The sequence below is a fragment of the Melospiza georgiana genome, chromosome Z (genome assembly GCF_028018845.1).
Source record: "Melospiza georgiana isolate bMelGeo1 chromosome Z, bMelGeo1.pri, whole genome shotgun sequence".
In the NCBI taxonomy this organism is placed as follows: Eukaryota; Metazoa; Chordata; class Aves; order Passeriformes; family Passerellidae; genus Melospiza; species Melospiza georgiana.
The window spans coordinates 27314346-27338487 of NC_080465.1; the positions used below are offsets into that span (position 1 = coordinate 27314346).

The following is a 24142-nucleotide window of genomic DNA, read 5'->3' on the forward strand; positions in this document are numbered from 1 at the left end:
GGTCGGCACGCCGGGATGAGGCGGCGAGCGCGGTGTCAGCGCGGGCTGTCCGAGCGGCGCGGCGCGGCGCGGCCTGTGCCTGCAGCGAGCCCCTCAGCGGCACCGCCAGCGCCCGCCCGCCCGAAGCGCGGCACTCGCAGCTCGGCTCGGCTCCGGGCAGCCACAGCCAGGACGGGGCTCCCCGGCTGCCGCCGAGCCCCCGCGGTGACAGATTGTGGTGCAGCCACGCACCTGTAGAGGCCTACACGCCTGTAGAGGCCTTAGCTGGACCCAGCTGCGAGTGCTTTTGCTGTCTCAATAAATGTGAGCAATAGTGACATGCCAGGAAACTCATCAAGGCTTTTTTCCGCAGGGGACCGGCACCTGGGAGAGCAAAATATCAGTGCCTCTTTTATCAGCCACAGTAACAACAAAATCTTAGCCCTTCAGCCACAATTGCCCAAAGAAGGGTGATTGCAGTCTTGATTTCTGTGATGAGGCTGTCTTTACTCCATGAAACTAGCGCTTCCTCTGTGATGATAACTTCACTGCATATACCACCTGCTTTTGAAATTAATTTTATCTTTATTACAGTTACTTGAAACAGTATCAGAAATCATGCTGTGCTTCAAAAGGCAGGATTAAAGACAGCCCTGTTCTCTCTTCATTTTGGGATGCTGATAAGCCTGTGGACACCACTGTAAAGCAAAATGATGTGTATCCTCTACAGATTATTCCAAGCCTTGAACATAGTCATTGCATCTCTCCTGGCTGTCATGTAGACCCACTTTTGCATGATCAGGGCATGCAAAATTAGAAAACTAATTTAATTTGGCTTAGTGCCCTTTCAAGTTTCAATTTCATTCAAGAGAACGCAAACTGTTTTGCATGGAATTAATGACAGAAACTTCAGGCAATTATCTGCTCGCAAAAGAGCTTTACAAAATCCTGCTTGTTGAGTCAAATCTCTCAGGCTCTGAAATACTTCAAATTAAAAGCTGAAAAATATAAGTCAACAAAAGAAAAATATCATTATTTCTGCACAATTCTTATGTTGTCGAATGTAGCTAGCCATAATTAACAAAAGTTCATGATGAAATTTTCAATAATATGAAAAAGGAATAAAATACTTTATAAGAAATGTTCGCTTAGATCAACTGTCCTTTCCTCTGAATTGTTGGTTTATTTTGTCAGAAGATGAAACCTCATGTGTTTTCAGTGCAAAGAAGGAACTGGAAAGGAAGGTTGTCCTGTACTAATCTGGAGAAAGACATTAACAACATCACATTACTACAGCACATCAAAAATCTTGCCAAACATTTGCAGATCTTTTAGGAGCCTTTTGGTATCAATTGCAGCATCTACACTAGATTTCCTCAGCACACATTGTATCCAGAATTTTTTTTAGAAATTTTAGAAATATTTTTATTTCAATATTCTACAAGTTTGAATGAAGGTTATGCTGTATATGAAAGATGACAGACTATCATTGGTCAGTGCCATCACTGACTATAATGTCCTTACAGCTTTAATAGGTACTTTGAAGGTCACAGTATCTTTGGAGAGGGATAAATATGAGAAATTCAGATATATTTCAGCAGTAAGATTAGAGATCTGGGGCTCCGTGGGATTTGCTTTTTTTTTTTTTTTCGTGAAGCCTCAAAAGAAAAAAAAAATCTGACTGCTCAGAGAGATTCCACAATGACAGCCAAAACCAGTGTTTGCTACAAATATATCTTGTCTTTATCTGTACAATTCTGTTTCCTAAAATTAATGCAAAGATTTAGAAACATCCTTAGTTTTCTGATGCTCTGCACTGTCAATCAAAACAAAATTTCTGTAAGAGATTCCAACCTCCAAACTGATTAAAAGTCTTGCATGACAAATGAAATTAATTTGCAATCTCTTTTTTGCTTGCAGCTGTCAGGAAAATTAATCCAAAATGCCAGAGGTTTTTATGTCCAAAAAAGAGACAGAATGGAGTCCCATAAAAAGAGTGGAGTGGAGTCCCATAGCTTTATTCATGAATAAAAGGAGAGGTCATGGGGAAATTTCCCATGGGATCTCTCAAATTGCTGGGGGATGCATCCTCCTTTTTATCCTAATTTCTCAGCCCCATTTCCTTTTCTCTTTTCCCATTGTTTTAGGTACTTGAGAAGTAGAGACTTCCCAAATCGCCTACTACAGATCCTCTTCCAATGTGCATCCTCCCCCACTTGCTTTTTCTTTGTGTCTCTTGTTGTTTTTCTGTAACTCCAGGAATTTAGTGCGGCCTTGAGTGAGTAACAGTCTGTGTCAATTAGTGGAATTCCTCTGGAATTTATGGTTCCTATTGCTTCTTTCTCCTATCAGTATCTGGCTCTATCTACCAGCAGGCCCACAGTTTGTTTGTAAAAACACCTCCCTCTCATTCCTTTCACAGCTTTTCACTATGCGCAATCAGTGTGTGATTGGCGAGTTACTTACACAAACAATGGAGACAGACAAGGAAAACTTGCATTTTACATTTTAACCAAATGCTCTGTCTGGAATTTTATACCAAAAAGTAATAGCAATGGCTTTGGCACGATTACATATTTACATGCAAAGCCTGAATGTCCTAGTTGTAATACAAGGCACAGGTGCCTAACCTTTCTGACAACAGGTAACTCTTGTTAAGTGAAGAGGAGGGCTGCCTGCCTAATCGGCTGTCCTGTCCACATTCTCTCCACAAGTGGATTTTTCACACGCACAGAACAGCACCCTACGCAAGGTTGCCTAGCAGGTGTAGATATGGAATATGGCATCTTTACCAAAACAGCCCTTGCTTATTTTTTTCTTCTTTTTTTTTTTTTTTGTTTTTTTTTTTTTTTTTGTTTTTTTTTTTTTGTTTTTTTTTTTTTTGTTTAAGGTGCAAAAGTGCCTAATTACAAAAGACAGAATTGAGAATGCTGACTGGTGTTTCTCTATGTTTGCAGCTAAGTACTTAATCAGCAGCAAGGGTCATCCTGTCCTTGACCCTTCATACAGACACTTTCTCATCCCTGTCATACAGACACTTTCTCATCCCTTTCTCATCCTTTCATTTTCTATGCCTACATCTCTCCTGCCTGAGGGAGACACATCCTGAACACATCACATGGCTCAAGGTGCCGTTCTAGGGCAGGGTAGAGGGTAACACTGTGTCACTTAGAGGATCTAGCTATCTCATACATTTTCCAGCAACACAATTCTACCAAGTAAAATTGACTATGTGAAGTCTTAAGCCAAAAAGAGAGCTGCATCACGGAAGATGGACACGCTTATAGAGGGGTACCCTAATGCTGACAGCTTTCTGTGCAAGCTGGACATGGCGCCCTGGCTGGCAGAAAATGGTTGGAGCCCCATCAAATGAGCCAGGAACAGGCACTGACCTTCTGCTGACAAAGGGCATGGGGACCTTGGTGCTAGCTGCAAGGGGTGGGGGTGCCCAGCCACCTAGAGACTGCAGGACCCAGTGAACAAGGAGAGGACCTCAGCCCAAACATCACCTTTGGACCAAGAGGCAAGTGCAAGAGGCATGAAGGGTGGGCACATAGATTGTAAGGGTGTAAAAGCCCAGGAATTCCTTAGAAACAGCGTGTGCTGCTACTGAGTTGCCCCATCAGGATCAAAATACTTCCAGGAACCCAGCATCTGGGACACTGCTATGGGAAATGCAGGGTCAAGGTGGCCAAGGAAGCTTGTCTGGCAGTGTGAGTATGGTGAGTGTACAGATTCAAACAGGGCACCTGTCAGGTGGCTGGAGCCATCCTCTGCAAAGGGATCTCGGTCCCAGCAGTGAAAGTCTCACGAGTTGGGAATGTGATTCCTAGAGTGGAATCTGAATGCTCAGACAGGAAATCTGGAAACTTTAAAAATATAATAACAAAGACTTGGATAAAAGATAATATTACCATACATTTTCCTGCTTTCTCTTGAATCCTTGCTCCCTATCCTTTTACAATTCCAGTCTTATATCATGTGTGATAAAAGGTGTGCTTTGTTGTAATAAGCAGGATTTGATCTGACTGTATAATGTTTCATTATTTTGGTCCTTTAACTTGCATAGAGAACTTTTTCTTGTTTCTACACTAAAATATTAATGCTTTAATGCATTGAATTGGGTTTGCAAGGGCAAGCTTTGCAGGGGGGAGGGCTACAGAGGTGGCTTCTGTGAGAAGCTGCTGGAAGTTTCCTCCATGTCCAGCAGAGCCAGTCCCTGGTGACTCCGTGACAGATGTGTCACTGGCCTAGGCTGGGCCAGTCAGAAATGGTGATAACACTGCTGTGATAACAGATTTTAGATGAAAGGAAAAAAGATATTGCACATATGTAGTTGCAGTCAGAGAAGAGTAGGGTGAGAATAGGTGAGAGGAACAACTCTGCAGACACCAGGGTCAGAGGAGGGGGAGGTGCTCCAGGCACCAGAGCTGAGGTTCTGCTGCAGCCCCTGGTGCAGCCCATGGTGAGGCAGCTGTGCCCTGCAGCCCATGGAGGTCCATGGGCATGCAGAGATCCACCTGCAGCTGGTGGGGGAGACCCACACTGGAGCTGGTGATGCACAAAGGAGTCTGTGAACCCAAGGGAGGCCCCATGCTGGAGCAGCTTGTGTTTGAAGGACTGCACCCTGTAAAAGAGTGAGCCAGGCTGCAGCAGTTTTGGGAGGCCTGTGTGTCCATGGGAGGGAGTCACACTGCAGCAGGTCACTGAGAGCTGCTGCTCATGAGATGGACCCATGCTGGAGAAGCTCCTGGAGAACTGTCTGCAATGGGAGGGACTCCATGGTGCAGCAGGAGAATGACTCTTGTTCCTGAGCAGTGGGAGAAGCCTGGGGTGATGAACTGGCCATAACCCCCATTCCCTGTTTCCCTGTGCTGCTGGGGTAGGAGCAGAGCTGGAAGGAAGGAGGGGTAGCAGGAAGATGTTCTCAAGGGTTATTTTACTTCTCATTATCCTGCTCTGATTTTGTCAATAATAAATTCCCTTCATATGTCTAAGTGGAGCCTCTTTTGCCCATGATGGTATTTGGTGAGCGATCTCTCCCAGTCCCTATCTCAACCCATTAACCTTTTGTTAAAATTTCTTTCGCCTGTCCAGCTGCAGAGAGAAGTTATAGAGACTTCAGAATCTAGCCACAGTCAAACTACAACACACATTAAGCTAGTAGCATCGCATCAAAATACTATGAAAAGGAAACATATTTAATATTGCTAAGACACTTCAGATGATTACTTTAGAACAGGTTTTACATGTAACATGAACTATTTTAATAATACATCATAATACCTATGGCTGTGTATTACAGCACCTTGATGAAGGTCTCTAGGGTGAGAGAAGGATGAGAATCTTGTTTGATGATCAGAAGGTTAGATTTATTGATATATGATATATAATACATTATAACTATACTAAAAAGAATAAGGAGAGAAGTTGCAGAGGCTGCTAAGCTAAGAATAGCATAGAAAAGAATGAACAACAAAGTTCTGTGTCCAGCAGAAAGCAAGGACAAACTCTCTTGTAAGTGATTAGCAAATCTAAACACTCACAGAAGCTTAATCACTGCTGCACTTGTTACATTCTACACTAGCTGATAACAATTGTTTACATTCTTCTTCTGGGGCTTCAGCTTTCCAGAAGATGAACAAATCTCAAAGAAAAGATTTCTATGAAAAAATGTCTGCGACAGCTGTGTACTGAAAAGCAGTGTGTTTTAAGCTCTCTAGGCCAGGTACATTCTATATGCCCATATTCTCTTCCAGTGGCAGGATCTGGAGAAAAAGTTCAGTTCTCTTTGGTTATGGCTATTACAACATAGAACACTACAGTTCAGAACAGTTAAAATATCAGATGTGGCATCAACTAACTTCTCCCTTCTCTTGTGTTGCCTCTATTAACAAAATTCAGTAAGTTGGCATTAGAAAAATTTACAAGACCCACATAAAAAAGTTAATCTGCTGCTAGGCCCTTGAAAGCCATCACAAAACATAACGTGTACATTGGGGCAGCATAGGTTAAATATGGAGATATTCTGTTGCTCACAATGCACTGCACCATTCCCAGTATCTACAGTTCTGTATACCAGCTCACAATGTTAATTCCATCCATCACTGGAGTTCTTTAGCAGCTACATGTACTGCCTGAAGCATTAGGGATGTAGTTTTGGGAAGTTATGAAGAATATTTGCAGCTTGGTTTTGGTGTGCAATTATTTTAACATGAATATTTTTTCCTTTTTTTTTATTTTAAAGTAGATTTTAACATATTTTTTGTATGACTATTCCTCTACAACACCATTATATTACCAGAAGTATTTACCATGGGCTATTTTCAGGGCCAAAGGTTTTAAGGGGATCAGATCCAAGCATGTGGAAACCTATTTGCTCATTTTGGAAACAAATGTTACAAGCTGCAGCATTTTCTTTATGGCCTGGTGGCCTGGTAAGGAAGGCCTGACCCGGCATAGTAATGGTAGGACTTTGACATGTTACACTGACTTGGAGAAGCTGGGATAGCATAGCAATGGGCAATAATTTGCCTAAGTAAACACTTGAGGATTTTCAGTTAGTTTAAAAGAGCAGTTGAAGCAAACTCAACTATAATTCAGAATGTAAGGGCTGCTGATCTCAGGATGGGTAAGGAATGTTGACGCCCCGTATTACAGCCTCTGCATTGGAAGAATTGGTAGGCTTTTCCCACTATCCAAAAGGGCGTTATTTAGTAGTCATACACTGCAATCCTGCTCTTCCCTGCATTTTCCTGTTCCTGTCAGTCATGAAGTTTGCCAACACTCTTACAAGGCAGCAGTCAGCAGTATATGAACTGTGAACATAATAGATCTTGGGAAAAAAAACCTCACAATTTTTGGAGCTCTGTGGCATCTCTGCTCTTGATACTGGCCTCAAAATTTAGCTACTAATGTAATAAATGTAAGCTATGTTCTCAGACTGGAGCAGCCCCGTGCTGAAGGGAAACTTTTGTTCTCTACCACACTCAACGTAAAGAAGCTGTCACTCATGTTGAAGTGAAGCTTCTTATGTCTCAGTTTAGAGCCGCTGCTCCTCGTCCTGCCGCTGGGAACCACTGAATAAAGTCTGGCACCATCCTCTTAAAATAACACCTGCCTTAAGAACCTCCTAAAATTCCCGAGTCGACGGCCGAGAGAACGTCTTCTACACACTTCTCACAGCCCCGGGACCGGTGCATGTAGCTGTACAGCCACAAGTGCCCTGTATCCACGGCACCGCTGCTAGACGGGGCGTCTCCCTGGGCGGCCCCGCCAGAGCCATAACGGCCGCGCCGGCCCGACCCCGCCCGCCCTGCCATCCCCGCGGAGGCAGCGTACTGGGGTACTCTCCCAGCCCGTAAGATCGGTCCCAGCTCTGTCCGCAGCTGAGGGCAGGGCTCCTGCAGGGGAAAGGAAAGCGTTTCCCCCGCCCCAGGGAGGGGAAGGCACGACCCGCTGTCCCACCGCCAGGCGACCCCTTTAAGCCGCCGGGCGCGCCAACTCCGCTGCGCCGCCAAGGGATTGGCCCGCGCAGCCCGCCCACAGTCGAAGCGCGCCAAACCTGCCCGGGCGCACCGCCCCTGCCTCCCCCCGCCCCCGCCCCGGCGGACCAATCTGCGCCTCCGGCGGGGCCGTGAGCCCGGCTTCTGCCCAATAGAATGGCAGCAACAGCCCGGCCTCGCCCTCAGGCCCCGCCCCTGGGGGCGCGGCCGCCGACTTTCCCGCCCAGCGGTTGGCCGGCGGGAACAGACTCCCCGTGACACCGGCGCCGGGCCGAGTGATTGGCTGCGCTCGGGCGCGAAACGTAACGCGGGAAAACCTGGGGCTCGGCCCGGGCTGCGAGCGCGGAGGTATTGCGGCGGCGGCGGCGGCTCCTCCTCGGGAATCGCCGGGACCGGGGCTGCCAGCGGGGCCGGCTTCGCTTCGGAAAGGTGCGGGGACGCTGTGACTGCTTCGCTCCGGCCGCTGCCATGGCCGGGGGCCGCCGCTGACTTGGCGGACCCTCTCGGGGGTGGCCGCGGAGGCGGAGGGGTGCGGAGGGCAAGCCGCCGAGACCATAGGGAGCCGCCGTCCTCAGTGATGAGCGGCTGAGGCGAGCCCAGGCGGCGACAGGTGGCGACGGCCGCGGGACCTCCGTGCAGCTGCACGGCCCATTCCGGTACACGGGCGCGGACTGCGGGGCCGTGCCGCCGCGGAGCGTCCTCCTTTCGCTCTCTTTCCCACCCTTCGCCGCTGCCCGCGAGGGTTCGGCGATGGCGGAGCGGCTCCCGCCGGGCGCTCCCCCGGTGATTTTTTGCCAGGACTCCCCGAAGCGCGTCCTGGTCTCCGTTATCAAAACCACGCCGATCAAGCCCTCCTCGGCGGGGAGCGGGGCCGAGGAGCCGATGCCCGTCCCGCCCGTCCCCACCAGCCCCGGCTTCAGCGACTTCATGGTCTACCCCTGGCGCTGGGGCGAGAACGCGCACAACGTGACCCTCAGCCCCGGCGGCGGCGACAGCACCGCCGGCCCGTCAGCCCTGCCGCCGCCCCGCGGGGGAGCGGGCAGAGTCCCCGGCGGGGACGACGAGAAGCCGGGGAGCCCGGGGAGCGGCGGGCGGCACCGGCACCTGAAGGTGAGTGCGCGGCGGGCGGGGGCGGGCGGGCCGCGCGCCTGCAGGGTGACTCCGCCGCGCGCGCCCCTCCCGCGCTTCCGCCCGGGCATTTAAAGTGAAGTCACTTCCGGCTACGGCGCGCGCGCCGCGGGGGAGGGCGGGGAGCGGGGCGGCTGCCTGTCCTCCCTCCTTCAAAAAGTAAAAAAATAACCATAAAAAAAGTCATCCTCGCCGCCGAAAAAAACTCTTGTCTTCTCTCTCCTCGCGTCTGGAGCGGTCTGTCGCGTTCTGGGCTCCTCAGTACGAGAGAGGCATGGAGCTCCTGGAGTGCGTCCAGTATAGAACAACAAAGATTATTTAGGGACCGGAGCATATATTTTATGAGGAAAGGCTGAGGGAGCTGTACCTGTTCAGCCTCAAGAAGAGACGATTGGGATGACTTTAATAATGGATATGAGTATCTTACAAGGGTGCCAAGAGGATAGAGGTAGGATTTGCTTGTAACAAGCTGGAGGAAAAAAAGGCGGTAGGCAATAACTGTTACACAGGGAGTTCCACCTCAATATGAGGAGGAATTTTTTTATGTGTTGGTGACCAAGCATAGCACGGGTTGCCCAGAGAGGTTTTGGAGTCTCTGTCCCTGGAGATACTCAAGAGCTGCCTAGACACAATCCTGTGCCATGTGCTCTAGAATGACTGTTTGAGCAGGGAGGTTGGAGCAGATGACCCGCTGTGGTCCCTTTCAGCCTGACCCATTCTGTGATCCTGTTCTGTTTCCCCTGTGCTCCTGAGCTCATGGTGGTGCCTGTTATCTCCCCTCCTGCACCGGGCCCTTAGGAATGGGCTGGGCACAGTCTGGTGTGGCTCTGTGCTGTCACAGCACCGTCCTTGGTCACGCCTTCGCTCCAGGGGATGCTGTGCCAGTTGGCCAAACTGCAGGCGGGAGGAAGTGCCCGAGTTTAGTTGCCTCGTTATTTGCACCCAGGATGGAACAAGACGTGGCCGTCCAAGAGCAGACACCGTCCGAGACCTGATCAGTGAAGGAGAGCACTCTTCCAGCAGGATACGCTGCAATATTTGCAACAGGGTCTTTCCACGAGAGAAGTCACTGCAAGCCCATAAACGAACTCACACTGGTGAGTAAAAGGAAGGTGTGAATAGCTGGGGAGAGCCACTTAGGAAGCACAAATGAAGGAATTAAACCCCCCCAGACAAACATAAAGGAACCTCAAGAACTTGACCTGTTATGATTTTATTGTAACTGCTAAATTAACCACACTTCGCTCTCAGTGCTTGTCAGTCAATCAAAGTCTTTGTAACCATATTTGTAGTGGGGAAGTGTAGCAGCAATTTAGGCTATAATAGTATAGCCAAATTGTGTAAACATTTTATCTGTCACAGACTCACTTTTTAAGAAAGACTGTAGTCTTGGGCTTGGTACTCTGTACTTGAGCCTGGTAACACTTTGTATCCTGATTGCATCTTTGCGCTTTGTTTCCTCCTTGCTGATGTATTTTTCACATCACAATTGAAGTTTTGCTGTAAGAGGTTAGAGTAACTTAAAAAGTGGCAACTTCAGGATTGTCACATCCTAGGAAGTAAGCTTAAATATTGAGAGAAGAGTCTACAGCTTAAAATCACCACCCAGTTGTTTTTTCCCACCACCTAAAATTAATTTTCTGGGGTGGAGGAGATCAGGCTAATTTACTGAACTGTATTTAGAAGGTGATTTGCAGTTAAGTTTAAATGTATGATGAACTCACTCAATACTCAGCTGAGCTTAAACTGAAGATGCTGTTTAGGTTTTTTTAAACCAAGCAAATACATTTTATTTCTTCAACAGAACACTGTTTGCCATAAAACATGAAAAATGTAGTTCACAATACAGACACAACCACCAGCACTCCCCTCAAACCAACCAAAAAAAATCCCACAAAAGCCCTGGCTGTCACCATCTCCTTCTGACTCATGTCACTATGACTAATCTAAATAATTATATTAAACACCAGCATTCCTCATTTTTTGCTCAAAATAAATTATTTCATTTGGTCCTGCAATGTGTTGAACTTGTAAGAACTACTTAACTGAATAGAGCTTACCCTGTCATTCCTTTGAATTAGTGAGCCAGACTCACCCTCATTTTGTTGCCTTCCTGAGGGCGGTGGCATGGCATACCTTTGTGTAGTGTGTGCAGTCAGGTCCACTTGAAGAAGGGGACACCTGCTACCTTTGTTCTCCTGGTTGCAGTTTGCATGGAGAACTCTTCCTTGATGACTGATTTAAGAAAACTTGAATCTGGAATAAGTTTCTCATGCAGCCTTCATCATTATAACTTTTCTTGAACATGTGCTATTTCTCCTAATGAGATAATTCTATAACCTTGTAGTGATGTTGACCTCAGGTTATTTTACCCTAGTTCAGTCTATGGTAAGGATAAAATGTTTCTAGTCACAACTTGTATTACATTACTTGTCCAATTACTTGTCCATATTTCTTGCTTTGTATCTGCACAGTTTCACAAAACTTATGTAGGGCTATCTAGGAGTCTTAAATCAGGAAATGTGACAAGGAAAAGTACAATTTTATTTTTTTTTTTTAGGAAGTAAGTGTATTGTTCAGTAGCACAGAGCATGCGCTTCTAAGTAAACCAGGATTTTTTAAGTAGATGGAAGTTTCTGAAACCAGGGACCACTGCTGGGTGCTATGACACTTCTAGTCATCTTTCATAAATCTCTTCTGTTACTACTTTTAGGTGAAAGGCCTTACTTATGTGATTACCCAGATTGTGGGAAAGCCTTTGTACAGAGTGGGCAGCTCAAAACTCACCAGCGTCTCCACACAGGAGAGAAGCCTTTTGTCTGCTCAGAGAATGGTAAGTCATCAGAGAACGATTTGCAGCTTTCCGGGGTCAGACTAATATTGGGAATGTATGCATGTTCACATGGCAAAAGCTTTGGAGTTTAAATTTGCTGGAACTTTTAGGGAAGGGAAGAGCCCTGCAGAATCTGCCTAATTCTGCAAGAATGTATCTAAGGATTGCATACATTCTGTGTCAGTGGATACTAGTGTATAAAATAATGGGGCGTGTTATGGACCTAGAGCCTTTGGTTTTCAACAAAACCTAGGGTATTTGGGAATGGGGAAGGGTGGATTCAGTGGCATTTCCATCCCACAGATGCTACACTTTCTTTGGTTGGCTGCTTTCTGTAACACTTCTTCATTGTCACTCTGTGTTTTTTTAAGGCTGTTTAAGCAGATTCACACATGCAAACCGTCATTGTCCCAAACATCCCTATGCCCGACTGAAGAGGGAAGAGCTCACAGACAGGCTAAGTAAGAAGGAGACAGCTGACAATAAAGCTGTGGCTGAGTGGCTAGCGAAGTAAGTTTCCTCATCTTTCTCAAAATACTTAAAAGAGTAGTGTAACACAGCATTATTCTTTGGGATAGATAAACCTCAAGAAAGCAAAATTAGATGTTTTTCCAGTACACGTCAGCACAGCCTTGCCTCTCCTTAAAGAATTCTGAACTCCTGGTCAAGACAAAGTTCTTGAGACTTTTTTCTTACAGTTTTGTTTTGTTTTGTGTTTGCTCTCTGCTTCAATACTTTTTTTTTTGCTTGATCAACACCTGCTAATACTTTATTAACTAGTGCTACAGTTTTGCTGAATTTGCATTTGTATGAGGTGTACTGTATGTCTGGAAGAAGTGCCTGCTGAGAACACCATGGAGACAAGAAGTCTGTCACAGATGTTCACTTGGGCACTTCACATTTAAAATACTGAGTAAAGTTTTCTGACAGCTTAAATGCTACCATATAAGGGCTGAAAGGTAAAGCCAAGTGCAATGCCCAGTTGGGTGCAAGCTAGTACTTGGGAGGTTTTTGCCCATTTTGAATTGTTGGTGTGTGAGTCAATTGTTGTGTGTATTTTACAAGTATTCCTCACCTTTGATGTTATAGATACTGGGAGACTAGAGAGCAGCGTGCTCCTGCTTTGAAGACCAAAGCAATCCAGAAAACAGATCAGGAACAGCAGGACCCAATGGAGTATCTTCAGTCTGATGAAGAGGACGATGAAGAGAAAAACAGTGCTCATTCAGCTGCCCGCCACCGTCGCCTCCAGGAGCAGCGTGAACGCATGCATGGCGCGCTGGCACTCATTGAGCTGGCAAACTTAGCTGTGGCACCCCTGCGACAGTAGATAGAAGGAGCAGTCTCTGCCCATGAAAAATGTGCTTTCTGGTGTTACTTAACCAGTTAGATCCCAAGCATAAGCTAAGCACCTTATTTGCTTATAATAGGCTGCTATTCTGTAGAATTTATGAAGAATGTTGTTGCCCCATAACATGGGGTGAGAGAATTGCACTTTTGTTAGGATAGAAGACAGATGTAAAGTTTCTAAGTATTTTGTAAATATGGGACTGCATAAGGCAGGGTTGATAAATTTATGTGTCGTGGGAAGCTAGATTTTGCAAGGTTAACTCATTTATCCGAAGCAGATTTCACAGGAAACACTTTCTGAACAAAGTGTTCACAATTAGCAGGATGGTACATGTGGCCAAAGAAGGCTAACAGAAAAGTATTTATCTGACTATCTAGCAAAGTGATGAGTCTGGGGATATTGTTAAACAGCAATGAAACCATGTTTTTCTAATGTCAGTATATCTATACCTAGCATCTCCAAGGCGAAGGGCAGAGTTTAGTTATCTCAACTTGTACAGGGAAAGAAAATGCTTCATGCAGGGAATATCTTCACTGTGACTGCCCAAGGTATGAGGCTTGACTTTGCTGCTTCACATTTTTTTGATTTGATTTCAGCAGAATCTCTTGGTAGCACTTGTTATTCCTAACATGTGTAGTTGGGAAGTTTTGCACATTGCTTTATCTGAAAATGATTAGTCTTGCAAAGTCTAGAAAAAGGTAAAGAACTGGTAATATTTTTTCAGGTTTTTGGGCCCTGTAGTGATTTGGCACTTGATTTTGTTAATAAAGGGGTTATTTACAGGGTGGTTTGAGTTTGTAGTAAACTATTCTAGGTCTTCTATTAGCAAACACTAAGTTTTAAAACATTGCTTTTATAATTAGCAAATAGAAGCCTCCATACTTACTGTGCATAAAGCCACCTTACTGCTTTACTCCAGCATAACATGCCAATTTTTTGTTCACTAACCATAGCACAGCTATAAAGTAAACACTGCAGAAAAGTATTCACTATTCAAATAGAAAATAGGCTTCCAAAGGTAGTTACAAGTGTGTTAACAGTGTGATTTCATATATTTCCCAAATAAATGAAGTTGCAGAATGCTGCCTAGTACTCAGATGCTGATATAAAATGTTTAACAGGGTATCTTGTCACTTTGTGAATGTTATGTACTTTCAGTAGCATTGCCTCATGGTGATCTTTTACCATATTTTGCTTTGAAGGCAGCCAGAGATTCCTAATATGCTAACAAAACTTTGTTTTCAGATTGGACTTTTTGTGTGTGGTTTTGTTGTTGGTTGTTGTTGTTAAGCTACTGCTTAAGGGGATATTAATAATGTGTATTTACTGACCTGCTTGCTTTAACTTCTTCCTCTCGTTGGAAGTCAGAAAATTCAGATGAGAAGGGAAGTCTCTTTTCCTCTCGCTTGAACTGAAAAGGAAGAAAACATTTTGTCAATCACTTGATGTAGGCTGACTAGATGCATACAGCTGTTCCAGAAAAGTAGAGTGGTTTTATATCAGAAACTGCAGCTGTTGAAGTATGTTCTCTATAACCTTCTGTGGTTGAAAATCTCATTAATCCAGTTTGTTTAAATCCTGTGTTGATGCACTTAACTAAAAAGGAATTGAATAATTTAAAAAAAGGAAGTATCTTTCATTGATTGTAAATAATTTTGCACCAGTGATACGGTTTAACTTCTGCTTCAGCTTCTGAAAAAAATAGCAAGCACTAGTCATACAAGGCTTCTTTGCCTATGTAAAACTAGTAATTCATTAATGTATGTAAGTTTTGGGTTTCTAAAAAATATTAAGTGCTTCTGACTGTTCATCTGACTTCATGTGAATAGTCTGATCCCAAAATGAGCCCTGAACATACATCTGTTGTAATTCTGAATCATAACTCAGAATTGCTACCAAGTAGTGTTTCACAGGGCAGAAGACTGTAATTACCAGCCACTTGCAGACTGGAATATTACTTCATCAGGATTGGCTGTGGATTTTTTGGTGGGGTTTTTTGTCGTTGTTGTTGTTGGGTTTGAGGTTTTTCAAGTTCTTTTTTCAGTCAGCCAGAATATTTCCTCAGGTCTTTGAAGTATGACAGGTACACTGGATTGTACTTTGCCATAGATGAAATTCAGACAGCTGAAGCAGTTTTCGATCATGACAAGTTTAAGGTAAAATGCCAAGTTAAAAAAGCAAAGATGGGTTGTGGAAGACTGCTTTTTGTTTTATTAAGTGATTACATACAAGAAATTGTTTGGTTCTTTGAAAGATTTAAGTTGTAGTTTGGTGTGAGTTAAAAGCAGAAGAGTTGATGTGCTGTCATTCTAATAGATGCTTTGAATAAAAACTTGATTTAATTTTCAGGTTTAATGTGTGCTGTTTGGTAATTATTAAATACTCTGCCTCCTCCACGTTTCTGACAGCCCGGCTTGTTGCAGAGAAGGCTTAAGGTGTTTATTTTCCCTGTCCCTTGAAATTTGACACAAGTTAAACCACCCAAGGCAAATTGCTTTTTAGTTTCAGGAACTTGTGAGAATCCGTCCCTCCGCGCGAAGCCCAGGCCGAGCTCTGGGGGTGCTGAGGGCTAGCTGCAGCAGTGCCCCCGCGGGGTTCGGCCCTCTCCCGTCCGCAGGCCGGCCCCAGAGGCCCCGCTTTGCGGCCGGCCTGGTTTAACAGCACGGCCGGGCTGCCGCGGCCCCGGCCCGCCGGAGGCCCCGCGCGGTGCCCGCCCCGCCGCCGCCGAGCCCCGCGGGCCGCTCTGGCGGGGCGCCCCGGCCCTGGCGGCGGCAGCGCCCCCGGCAGGCGAGGCGAGGCGCGGCGCCGCTCCAGACCCGCCCGCGGGGCCGCCGCGCCCGGACCCGGGGCCGCCGCCGCTGCCGCCGTCTGGGGACGGGCCGGGGAGCAGGAGGAGGAGCGGCGTCCCCACGGCCACTCTGGTGCAAGCCCGCGGTGCGGCCCTGCTCGCCGCCGCTCGTCGCCGCCATGAGCGCCGGGCAGGCCGCGGGGGAGGAGGCGGACGCCGCCGCCGCCGCTTCCCCAACACTTCCCAGGGTGCTCTCGGCGCTCTTCTACGGGACGTGCTCTTTCCTCACCGTGCTGGTCAACAAGGCGCTCCTCAGCGCCTACAGGTGAGCGCCGGGGCGGAGCGGGCGGCCCCCAGCAGCCGGTGCCGGTACGGCCGGTGCCGGGCCATGCCAGGCTCCGTCCTTGCTCAGCGGAGAAGCCTTCCTCTCCTGTTCCCTTTCCCGGTGGCGTGACCCTCGGGCGTCCGTGCAGCTCGGGATCCCAAGCAGCCAGCTAGTGGGTAATGTGCTGGAAGCAGGGCCGGTTTCTCCAATCTGAGACCCCACCCGTGCCCAGTGTGTACCGGTTCTGCTGCACCGCCCGACGGCAGGCACAGTTCCGACTACGCCCGTCTTTTCCTGCGGGTCGTTTCGCTATTCCCAGAGGATCGCACTACCTGAGACACCCGTGAGGGAAACAGCGTATCCTCTAACTGTTCCTGCCGAACAGTATCTTCCAGCATCTTTGTGTTCTGAGGTAGCCAAAAACGAAAAGTGAACCTCGTAAAATGGCTTGATCATAAAAACACTGAGAGATTCCGTCCTTGACTTGATGGCGCTAATTCCCATATGGAATCCAGGTGATATTTAGATTCTTCTACCACTGTGTAAAGCAACAGCATTAACTGCACACCTCTTACACTGCATTTTACTCTTAGTCTTGCAGTAGGAACTTGGCCATTCAGCTCCAACTCTTTTCCCATCTAGATGTGTATACTTGTTACACTTCGATCATCCTTCTGGGTCCCTTCTGACTCAGGATATTCTATGATTCTATATTGTCCTGTGACTGCCATTTTTGTCACCAGTAACATGTTTTACTTAAAATCTTTGCTCTGTTTTTGCTGGGGTTTAGCTCATCTTGAATCAAAATAAGAAAAAGAAAAACCAAAATGAGAAGAAAGTTAAAAAGCCAAATGTAATTTTCTAACGTTCAGTGCTATTTGAACATATAGCAGCTGTATTTAATATGTCTCATAAATGGTACATGGTGCAAGTTGAGATTTTATTTTATAGTGCTTTTTATCCTATGGACTGCAGCTCCCTGAAAGTCCTTGGCATACATCTAGCACATCTGCGTGAGATAATCGAGTATGTCCATCAGTAAACCTAAGTTTTGTATTAAGACCTTACAGCATTGCTGGAAATATTTAGGCCTCTGCAAATCACAAATGTCTGCAGAAATCTGTGTAGTACAGTTGGACAAACTCTCCATCTTTATATGGGGGAGTTGTAAATATTAAACAAAAGACAGTTTAAGTGTCACATGATTATAAATGGAAGTCCTGCTATTTTTTATGTTTTTCCTGCCCCCAATACTTCTGTTTCCCTGATCTCTTTTGCTATCAATTGCTCCTAACTCTGTGTTAGAACAGTAGTGCTCTTATGGCCTTTTTGCTGTGAGTCAGCATGTTTGTTTCTTTTGTCAATGCTTTGTTCCCATCTCAGTTATGTTAATATTAGATGTACATTTCTCACTGCACTAAGTAGGAGAACTGCAGCTTCTGCAAATGTCATGAAGTTCAACAAGGCCAAGTACAAGGTCCTGCACCTGGATTGAGGCAATCCTAGGGACAAATATAGTGTGCATGGAGAATGGGTCAAGACTAGCCCAGGGGAGAAGGACTTGGGGGTGTTTGTGGTAAAAAGCTGAATATGAACCAGCACCATGTGTTTGAAGCTCAGAAACCCAACACCTGGGCTGCATCAGAAGAGGTGAGGCCAGCAGGGGGAGGAAGGGGATTCTGTGCCCCTGTTCTGGTGAGACCCTACCTGTAATAATGCATCCAGGTCTTGGAGTCCCCCAACTCAAAGAAGACATGGACCTGCTGGAACTAGTCCAGAGGAGGCCACTAAACACAGTGGCTCTGATCGCAGGATGGCAGCACCTCTCCTGTGAAGACAGGCTGAGAGAGACAGGATAGTTCAGCCTGGAGAAGATTCCAGGAAGACCTTACTGTGGCTTTCCAGTACCTAAAGGGAAGAGCTCAAGAAGGACTTTTGAGAAGGCCATGTAGTGATAGGACAAAGGGAAATTAAGCTGGACTTAAGCTGAAAGAGAGGAGGTCTAGATTGATACTAGGAAGAAATTCTTTACTGTGAAAATGGTGAGGCACTGGAGTAAGTTGTCCAGAGAGGCTGTGGGCTCCTCATCCCTAGAGATGACCAGTCATCAAGACCAGTCTGGATGGGGCTTTGAGCAACATGGAAAGTGTCCCTGCCCATGGCAGAAGGTTTGGAGCTAGATGATCTTTTAGGTCCCTTCCAACCTAAACCTTTCTGTGACTCTATCCATGCTTTCAGCTAAAGCCAACTGAAGGGTTATAGTAGGAATGTAGCTGGTTTAGTAGACAATAGATGTTTCTACAACATTTATTTAAGAACTTGATTTTGACAAAAACATATTGCTAGTATGTTTGGATTGTAGAGATAAGCTTCCAAGTTAGAGTAAGTGCAAGATGTTTTTGTTACTATCCCCTCTTAGGATTTAAAATGTATGTGTGAAGCTACTCAAGAAATGATGCATTAAGAGTTCTCTAAGTGTGTTACCTTCACTTATGAGTATTCCCCAAACAACTAGCAGTTCAGAACTGATCAACTGTACATGGACTGTATCATTTGGGCTTCAGAAATAAAATATTTCTACTACATTAAGTGTAGTCCTGAACTCTTCTTAAACACAGACCAGACATCCTCATGTTTAATTGTTGAATTTGGTTTTAAAATTTAACTTTTTTATTTTTCCTAATTATTTATTTCCATTCCTCAGTACTAAATATCTGTTCATGCTTTTCAGCTTCCCATCACCAATGTTTCTTGGAATTGGACAGGTATGTTCACAAGTAAAGCATACTAAAAGTATTCACTATTTTTTAAAGTTAAACTAATGATAATAGAGGTAGATTTTAGGGGGCAAAATCACAGTTACAGTGAACTGCTTCTCTTCTGGATTAGATACACTTTAAGGAACTATAGTTTGTTTCATTGAAAACAGGCAACTTCGAGCTTTAGTCAAAATTACTTCCTGGAAAGAGTCATGTGAAAGACTGGAATGCTATTTAATTCTCCTTGTAAAGTTCAGTAATTAAGGAATCTGGCCTTCAAAACTGTCCAGCTTTGTTCTAGCAAGTGCATACATTCTGTATATATACATTCTGTGAGGGTCCTTGAGCCTTTGTGGACTGCATGCAGAGATATTGCTCCTGTTTGTAGCCAAACCATTAATTTCCTCATAAATTTCTCCCCATTTCCCAGCAGTTTTCCAGTAGGACCAGTGCAAAATTTTGATTCTTTCTTGCTTTATTTACCCATGGGTAAGTTGGAGTATGGCAGCAGAAATGTTTGTTGTTAGGAGACATTGCGATAAAACCAAAGTTCAAATGCTTGTGGACTGGGTCCATAAAGAAGAATGTATCACTGCAGAGGGATCACTGATAAAGACTGAGCCTTGAAGCAAGTATTATTTAGGCAAATACATTTTATAGGGAATTTGCTTTCTGCCAAGGCTGCACAGCAGGGGCTAGCGAGGGAGTATTGAAAACAGGGTACCACAGGTCTGACATCTCTGCTGTTAGGTGCTAGAGAGAGTAAAATGTCTTGTAAAGACTTTGAGATGTGATAGAGAGTTTTACATACCCAGACTGCTCAAGGAACCATAGACCTTGTTTCAGTGAAAGGCTTGAAAATGTGGCAATAATTCATGTCTTGATGCGGCTTTTTTCTTTGTAGAAAAAAGAAAAAGAGTCTTTGCAGAACCAAAGACTTAATGGCATTTCCATTTTTTTGTTGACAGATCCTTCCAAGATTTTCCTGAACACTATATAAAGTACATATGATATGGTATAATGCTTTAGTCTGCAGAACATGACTCACCTCATATTAGGAAAATTTGACCCGTTGTTTTGAGTCCTTGGGGCAACATAAACACCTGTGATGTATGATTGCTCAGATACTCTTCTTCTGCATCTTATCCTGTCTGCATCTTTGCTATTTCTTCCTCATGTTGTCAACAGATTGATCAATGCCCAACTTCCATGTTGCATTGCCAAAAAATGTTTTGGGAGTGGTTCTGCAGACTAAACTATTCTCTGAGTAAAAATTACATGGTTTATCTGGGATTATGTCTTATTTTATTTTCTCAATTCCTTCTCAGCATGCATTGTTTCACAGAATGCCACTAATTTTCTTCAGGATAGTAAAGTATATTTGTGTATTTTACTTTCATATAAATACCTGGCGAAATTGTTTCAATTAGAGAAAAATTACTTCAATTTGTTAATTTCATTCTGTGCTGTTCTTTTAAAGAAATACATAAAACCTAGCATTTGTCAAATTCATATAAAGATTTTATCTTTGAAGCAGTTTTTTCTTTCACACATTATAATTTTGCTCTTGCATGACTTCTCATTTTTTCTTTTTGTTTAGATGGCAGCCACTATACTTATCTTGTATGTGTCAAAACTAAATAAGATTGTTCACTTCCCTGATTTTGACAAAAGTATACCTGTGAAGGTAAGGATCACATATGTCATGGTATTAACAGGACAGAGTTACTTCTTATAGTAGCATTCTTTCTTATGGAGACAAGAAAAACATTTGCATTTCTTTTTCAAATGGGATTCTTTGCATCATTGTTTCATTTCAAAATTGATTTGATAATTTTAATTTCTCTGTAATATTCTAGTTTGGGCAATAGATATAAACTCTGCAGAGAAATCTGGTGCCATTTAGTTATGCAGCACATAGGAAGGGTGCTTTACCTTTATACAGCAGGATGAAATCTTCCACATTTCTGAAGGTTTTTTGTGGATATAGCTCTCTGTGGGATCAATGGGAGATAGGTGTTTGTGAAAGACTTTTAAACATGGCATAAAGAGAGAAAGGCTGCTTGGAAATATGAATGAAGAAGTGATAGTAGGAAAAAATAGTAGAAAAGTAATGTGGCAGATGAGAAACCAGAACAACAGCTGACTCCCAGTATAACATTTATGTTCCATAGGGGGGGCTAAAATAATGCCAACTGAAAATACTGTTGGTGGTGACTAGCTGCATTATACAGTCTAAAGAGGCAGGATAGAACAAATGTGACAGGATCTCCTCTTACCTCAGTTTGGGAACTAGGAAATGAAATTACTACAGCAACAATCCTCAAAGAGTTTTGCATCTATGCAATGTTGCTGGAATGTTTCTTTGTTGCATTAGCCTGTGTGTTTATGTCTTGTTGCAGGTTATCAGTTGTGTTTGCTCCAGGACACAGGGAATGTTCCCCACCCTGCTGAGGGATCAGATAGCATAGCTTTTCAAGCCCACATCTTTACTGCAGAATGTCTTGTCTTCCTGTCAGTGTGAGGTTTACAGTGGATGTCTCACAGATATGTTCATTCTTAATGCATGTTGAAATCATTGGCATTTCTACATGTACAAGTCTTGGAGGAGAATCTATGGTATTATTCATAAAATGGACAATCCTTCTTTATTATTCCAGAATAAGAAAGAAGGTTTCCCAGTGGGTAGCTTTGAGTTCCATGTATAAACAACTTATTGAGACCTTGAGAAGTTTTTTCCCTCCATCCCCACAAGTCCTGCTATGGTCCCTCTGCTGTTGTCTTTGCTTTAACTTATATACAAAGGCATTAAAAAATACAGCATGTATTTTCTTTATCCTAATAATATCTGTTGTTTGGAAGACTTTGCTGGATAGGCTGGAAGCAGTCAACATTTTAGCTTCCAGGACCTGTACACTGTTTGTGGTGTGGATTTGACTAGTCATAGTGAATGAGCTGAATTGCTCATTGTTGATTTCTCTACTTTTTAAGGAACCCTTAGTCCAACTCCTTATCCTTTTGTCAACTTTTGCTATGACACTAAGATAATCATTACTTTTCACTCCTCAACTGGTAAATGTCTTCAGTGCATTCAGCTAGAGTTTTAAAGTAATGAAATGCTTATTTTAGTGACGAAACTATGAAATTCCTGACCCCTTTTAAGTAAATGATTCACTGATCTCTGCTGTTATGCTGGATGTTGTAATTTTGTCTTTACAATGGAATGAATTTCAGAGGAAAGATAATATAATGTCTACTCTGTTTTCAGCCTATAAATTAGATGAACCAAAATGTTCTAAATAAAAGTCTGCAGATGAGACTGTGCTTTACAAAATTTTTGCAAACTTAGGTCAACAGGCTGAATATTTATTGTTACTCGTACTCCTGCTTTCTTTATACTCCTGTTTACTTTTACTGTGACTTTCACTTAAAAGTTAACTTCAGTTGACTATCAGTTAACTTTTACTTCACTTTTTTCTCTCTTGCTGTGAAAGAAACACACCATTTTTAACATAGATTAAATACACCCTACTCCTCTGTATGCTTTTCCAGCAAGGTTTAAAAATGAATAGCCTTTGACTTTAGTGTCCTCCAACGTCTCCCTGTTTAGAAACAAGAGCAACTATTACACATTAGGATAAAGGATCTGTTATGTCTTTCTGCCATCTCAGCCCCTCTTGACTGATAGTCAGTGGGACCAAATGTACACACTGCCTTTGTCCCCATTGATTACCTTGGTTGGTTTAAATCTTCTGCAAATTCCAACCTTATCCATTCTGTGATAATGTAATTTTTTCTGTAAAAGGAAAATTAATGGCTTTGAATTGCAGCTGATAATTGTAGGGATTAATGTATTCTTGTACATTTTTTTAAGGCTCATAAGTTCCATTATTGTTTCTCTATATTGTGTTATGGACTATAGATTTCTGTGCAAGTCAGTCTCTTTGCTGGAATCAAAGTTTAATTTACTCATAATTACTTAACTTTCCTTTCTAGTATCTTACAAAGCAAATTTTTTGGGTTGATCTAAAATGTTGCAACTTCCAGCTATATTAATAAATGTGGAATATGTAGAAGAGCACAGCATACTTATAGTTTATTAACTTTTTTATTCCACCTCTTCACTTGATTATTTAGATACTGTTGTTATTATTACCTTTATATCTAAAATTAAATGTTAAAATGGATATTTATCTGAGGATTATAGTAATTAGAATAAGAATGATTAACATTTACTCTAAATGGATTCTAAGTCTCATTAGTGGTAAATTGCAACTCTTCTAATGACATCAGTGAAGCTGTGGTCATGACCCGTCACATAAATAGGAGCTGCAGATGAGCTTGCGGCATAGTTACCTTTTTTCCTGTTGAAAAACCCCTCTTTCTTCACAAAAGTACATCTGATATGACGAGTATCAAATTCTATCAAGTAAAGTGCCTCAACACTACTTCTAAACAAAATAATCTGAGTTATGCTTTTAATTTTATCACAGTTATTTCCTCTGCCTCTGATTTATGTTGGAAACCACTTAAGTGGATTATCAAGTACCAGCAAACTCAGGTACAGTAAGTAGAAGTTATAAGTAGACTGTTTGGATTTTACCCTTTTTTCTTGTGGGGTAAAAAAGAAACACTGAAGAAGAGCATTGTCTGGAGTCTTAAATCCATGTGGTGTCTGTCTGTCTGTCTAAACCCCTGGTACTGTTATGAAATTTTTACACAAACATTTGATCAGGTTACAAGTTGTCTACTTCCTTTAAGGGGAGCTTAGCCAGTCCTGTGCTGACATAAAATCACAATACTCCTATGTAACCATGAAAATGCTTACACTTTTGCCTCACACCCAAGCATCCAGCTTTTCCTGCGTGTCTTAAGCAGAGAGTTGGAAAACTGTTCTGAAGGAAGCAGCATAAGGAAAATGTTTGTACCATGGTGTCATGGCAGATATTTAGGAATCACCAAGAGATGAAAAACTACTGTGTAGTGGAGTAGTGGTGGTGCTTGGGGAGGTGGTGGCTGTCAGGGAGCGCTGCTGAAGAGTGCCTTGACTCCCATGTGCCTGTAAGCTAAGACCCATGAAAGCTGCTTCCATGCTAGTGCTAAAAAGGTGTAAGCAATGCAGATAGAATGAATGTCTGTATTTTCCGTGGAAGACAAACACAGAAGCATGATGGCTGCATCAGGACTAGAGGATACAGCTAGAGGATACAGCAGGATACACCACTACCATGTGGTGGTTTTTTATGTTGTTGCAGGCTCCTGAAGTTTTGGTACTAAGCTAAACCAAAACAGAATTTTGCAGGTTTGTGTGCAATTCAGAACTATTAGACAGATGCTAGGAAAGAAAGTAGAACCACAGAATCATAGAATCATCAAGGTTGGAAAAGACCTGTAAGATCATCCAGTGCAACTGTAAACACAGCTTTATTACCACTGTAACCCTGGACTAGTAATCTTATCACCCAATGCCAGAT

General features: G+C 43.8%; 2 protein-coding genes across 6 annotated transcripts in view; both read left to right on the top strand.

Annotated features, from left to right (window-relative positions):
- Positions 1–8047: 8047 nt before the first annotated feature.
- ZNF367 (zinc finger protein 367) lies at positions 8048–15144 on the top strand. Its single transcript, XM_058043876.1, has 5 exons — positions 8048–8594; positions 9559–9709; positions 11326–11445; positions 11817–11955; positions 12535–15144. The coding sequence occupies exons 1-5, from the start codon at positions 8235–8237 to the stop codon at positions 12773–12775; spliced, it is 1011 nt and encodes a 336-aa protein (XP_057899859.1). The 5' UTR covers positions 8048–8234; the 3' UTR covers positions 12776–15144.
- A 607-nt stretch (positions 15145–15751) lies between these two features.
- SLC35D2 (solute carrier family 35 member D2) overlaps positions 15752–24142 on the top strand; it is a 60612-nt gene continuing 52221 nt past the window's right edge. For all 5 annotated transcript variants that reach the window (XR_009115941.1, XM_058044239.1, XM_058044237.1 and 2 more), the window contains exons 1-4: positions 15752–15909; positions 18641–18674; positions 20269–20355; positions 23162–23229. Coding sequence is in view for 4 of the 5 variants with exons in the window: in XM_058044239.1 (XP_057900222.1) it covers positions 15764–15909; positions 18641–18674; positions 20269–20355; positions 23162–23229 (335 nt within the window). In the remaining variant the exon portion in view is untranslated. The remainder of the gene's footprint in view (positions 15910–18640; positions 18675–20268; positions 20356–23161; positions 23230–24142) is intronic.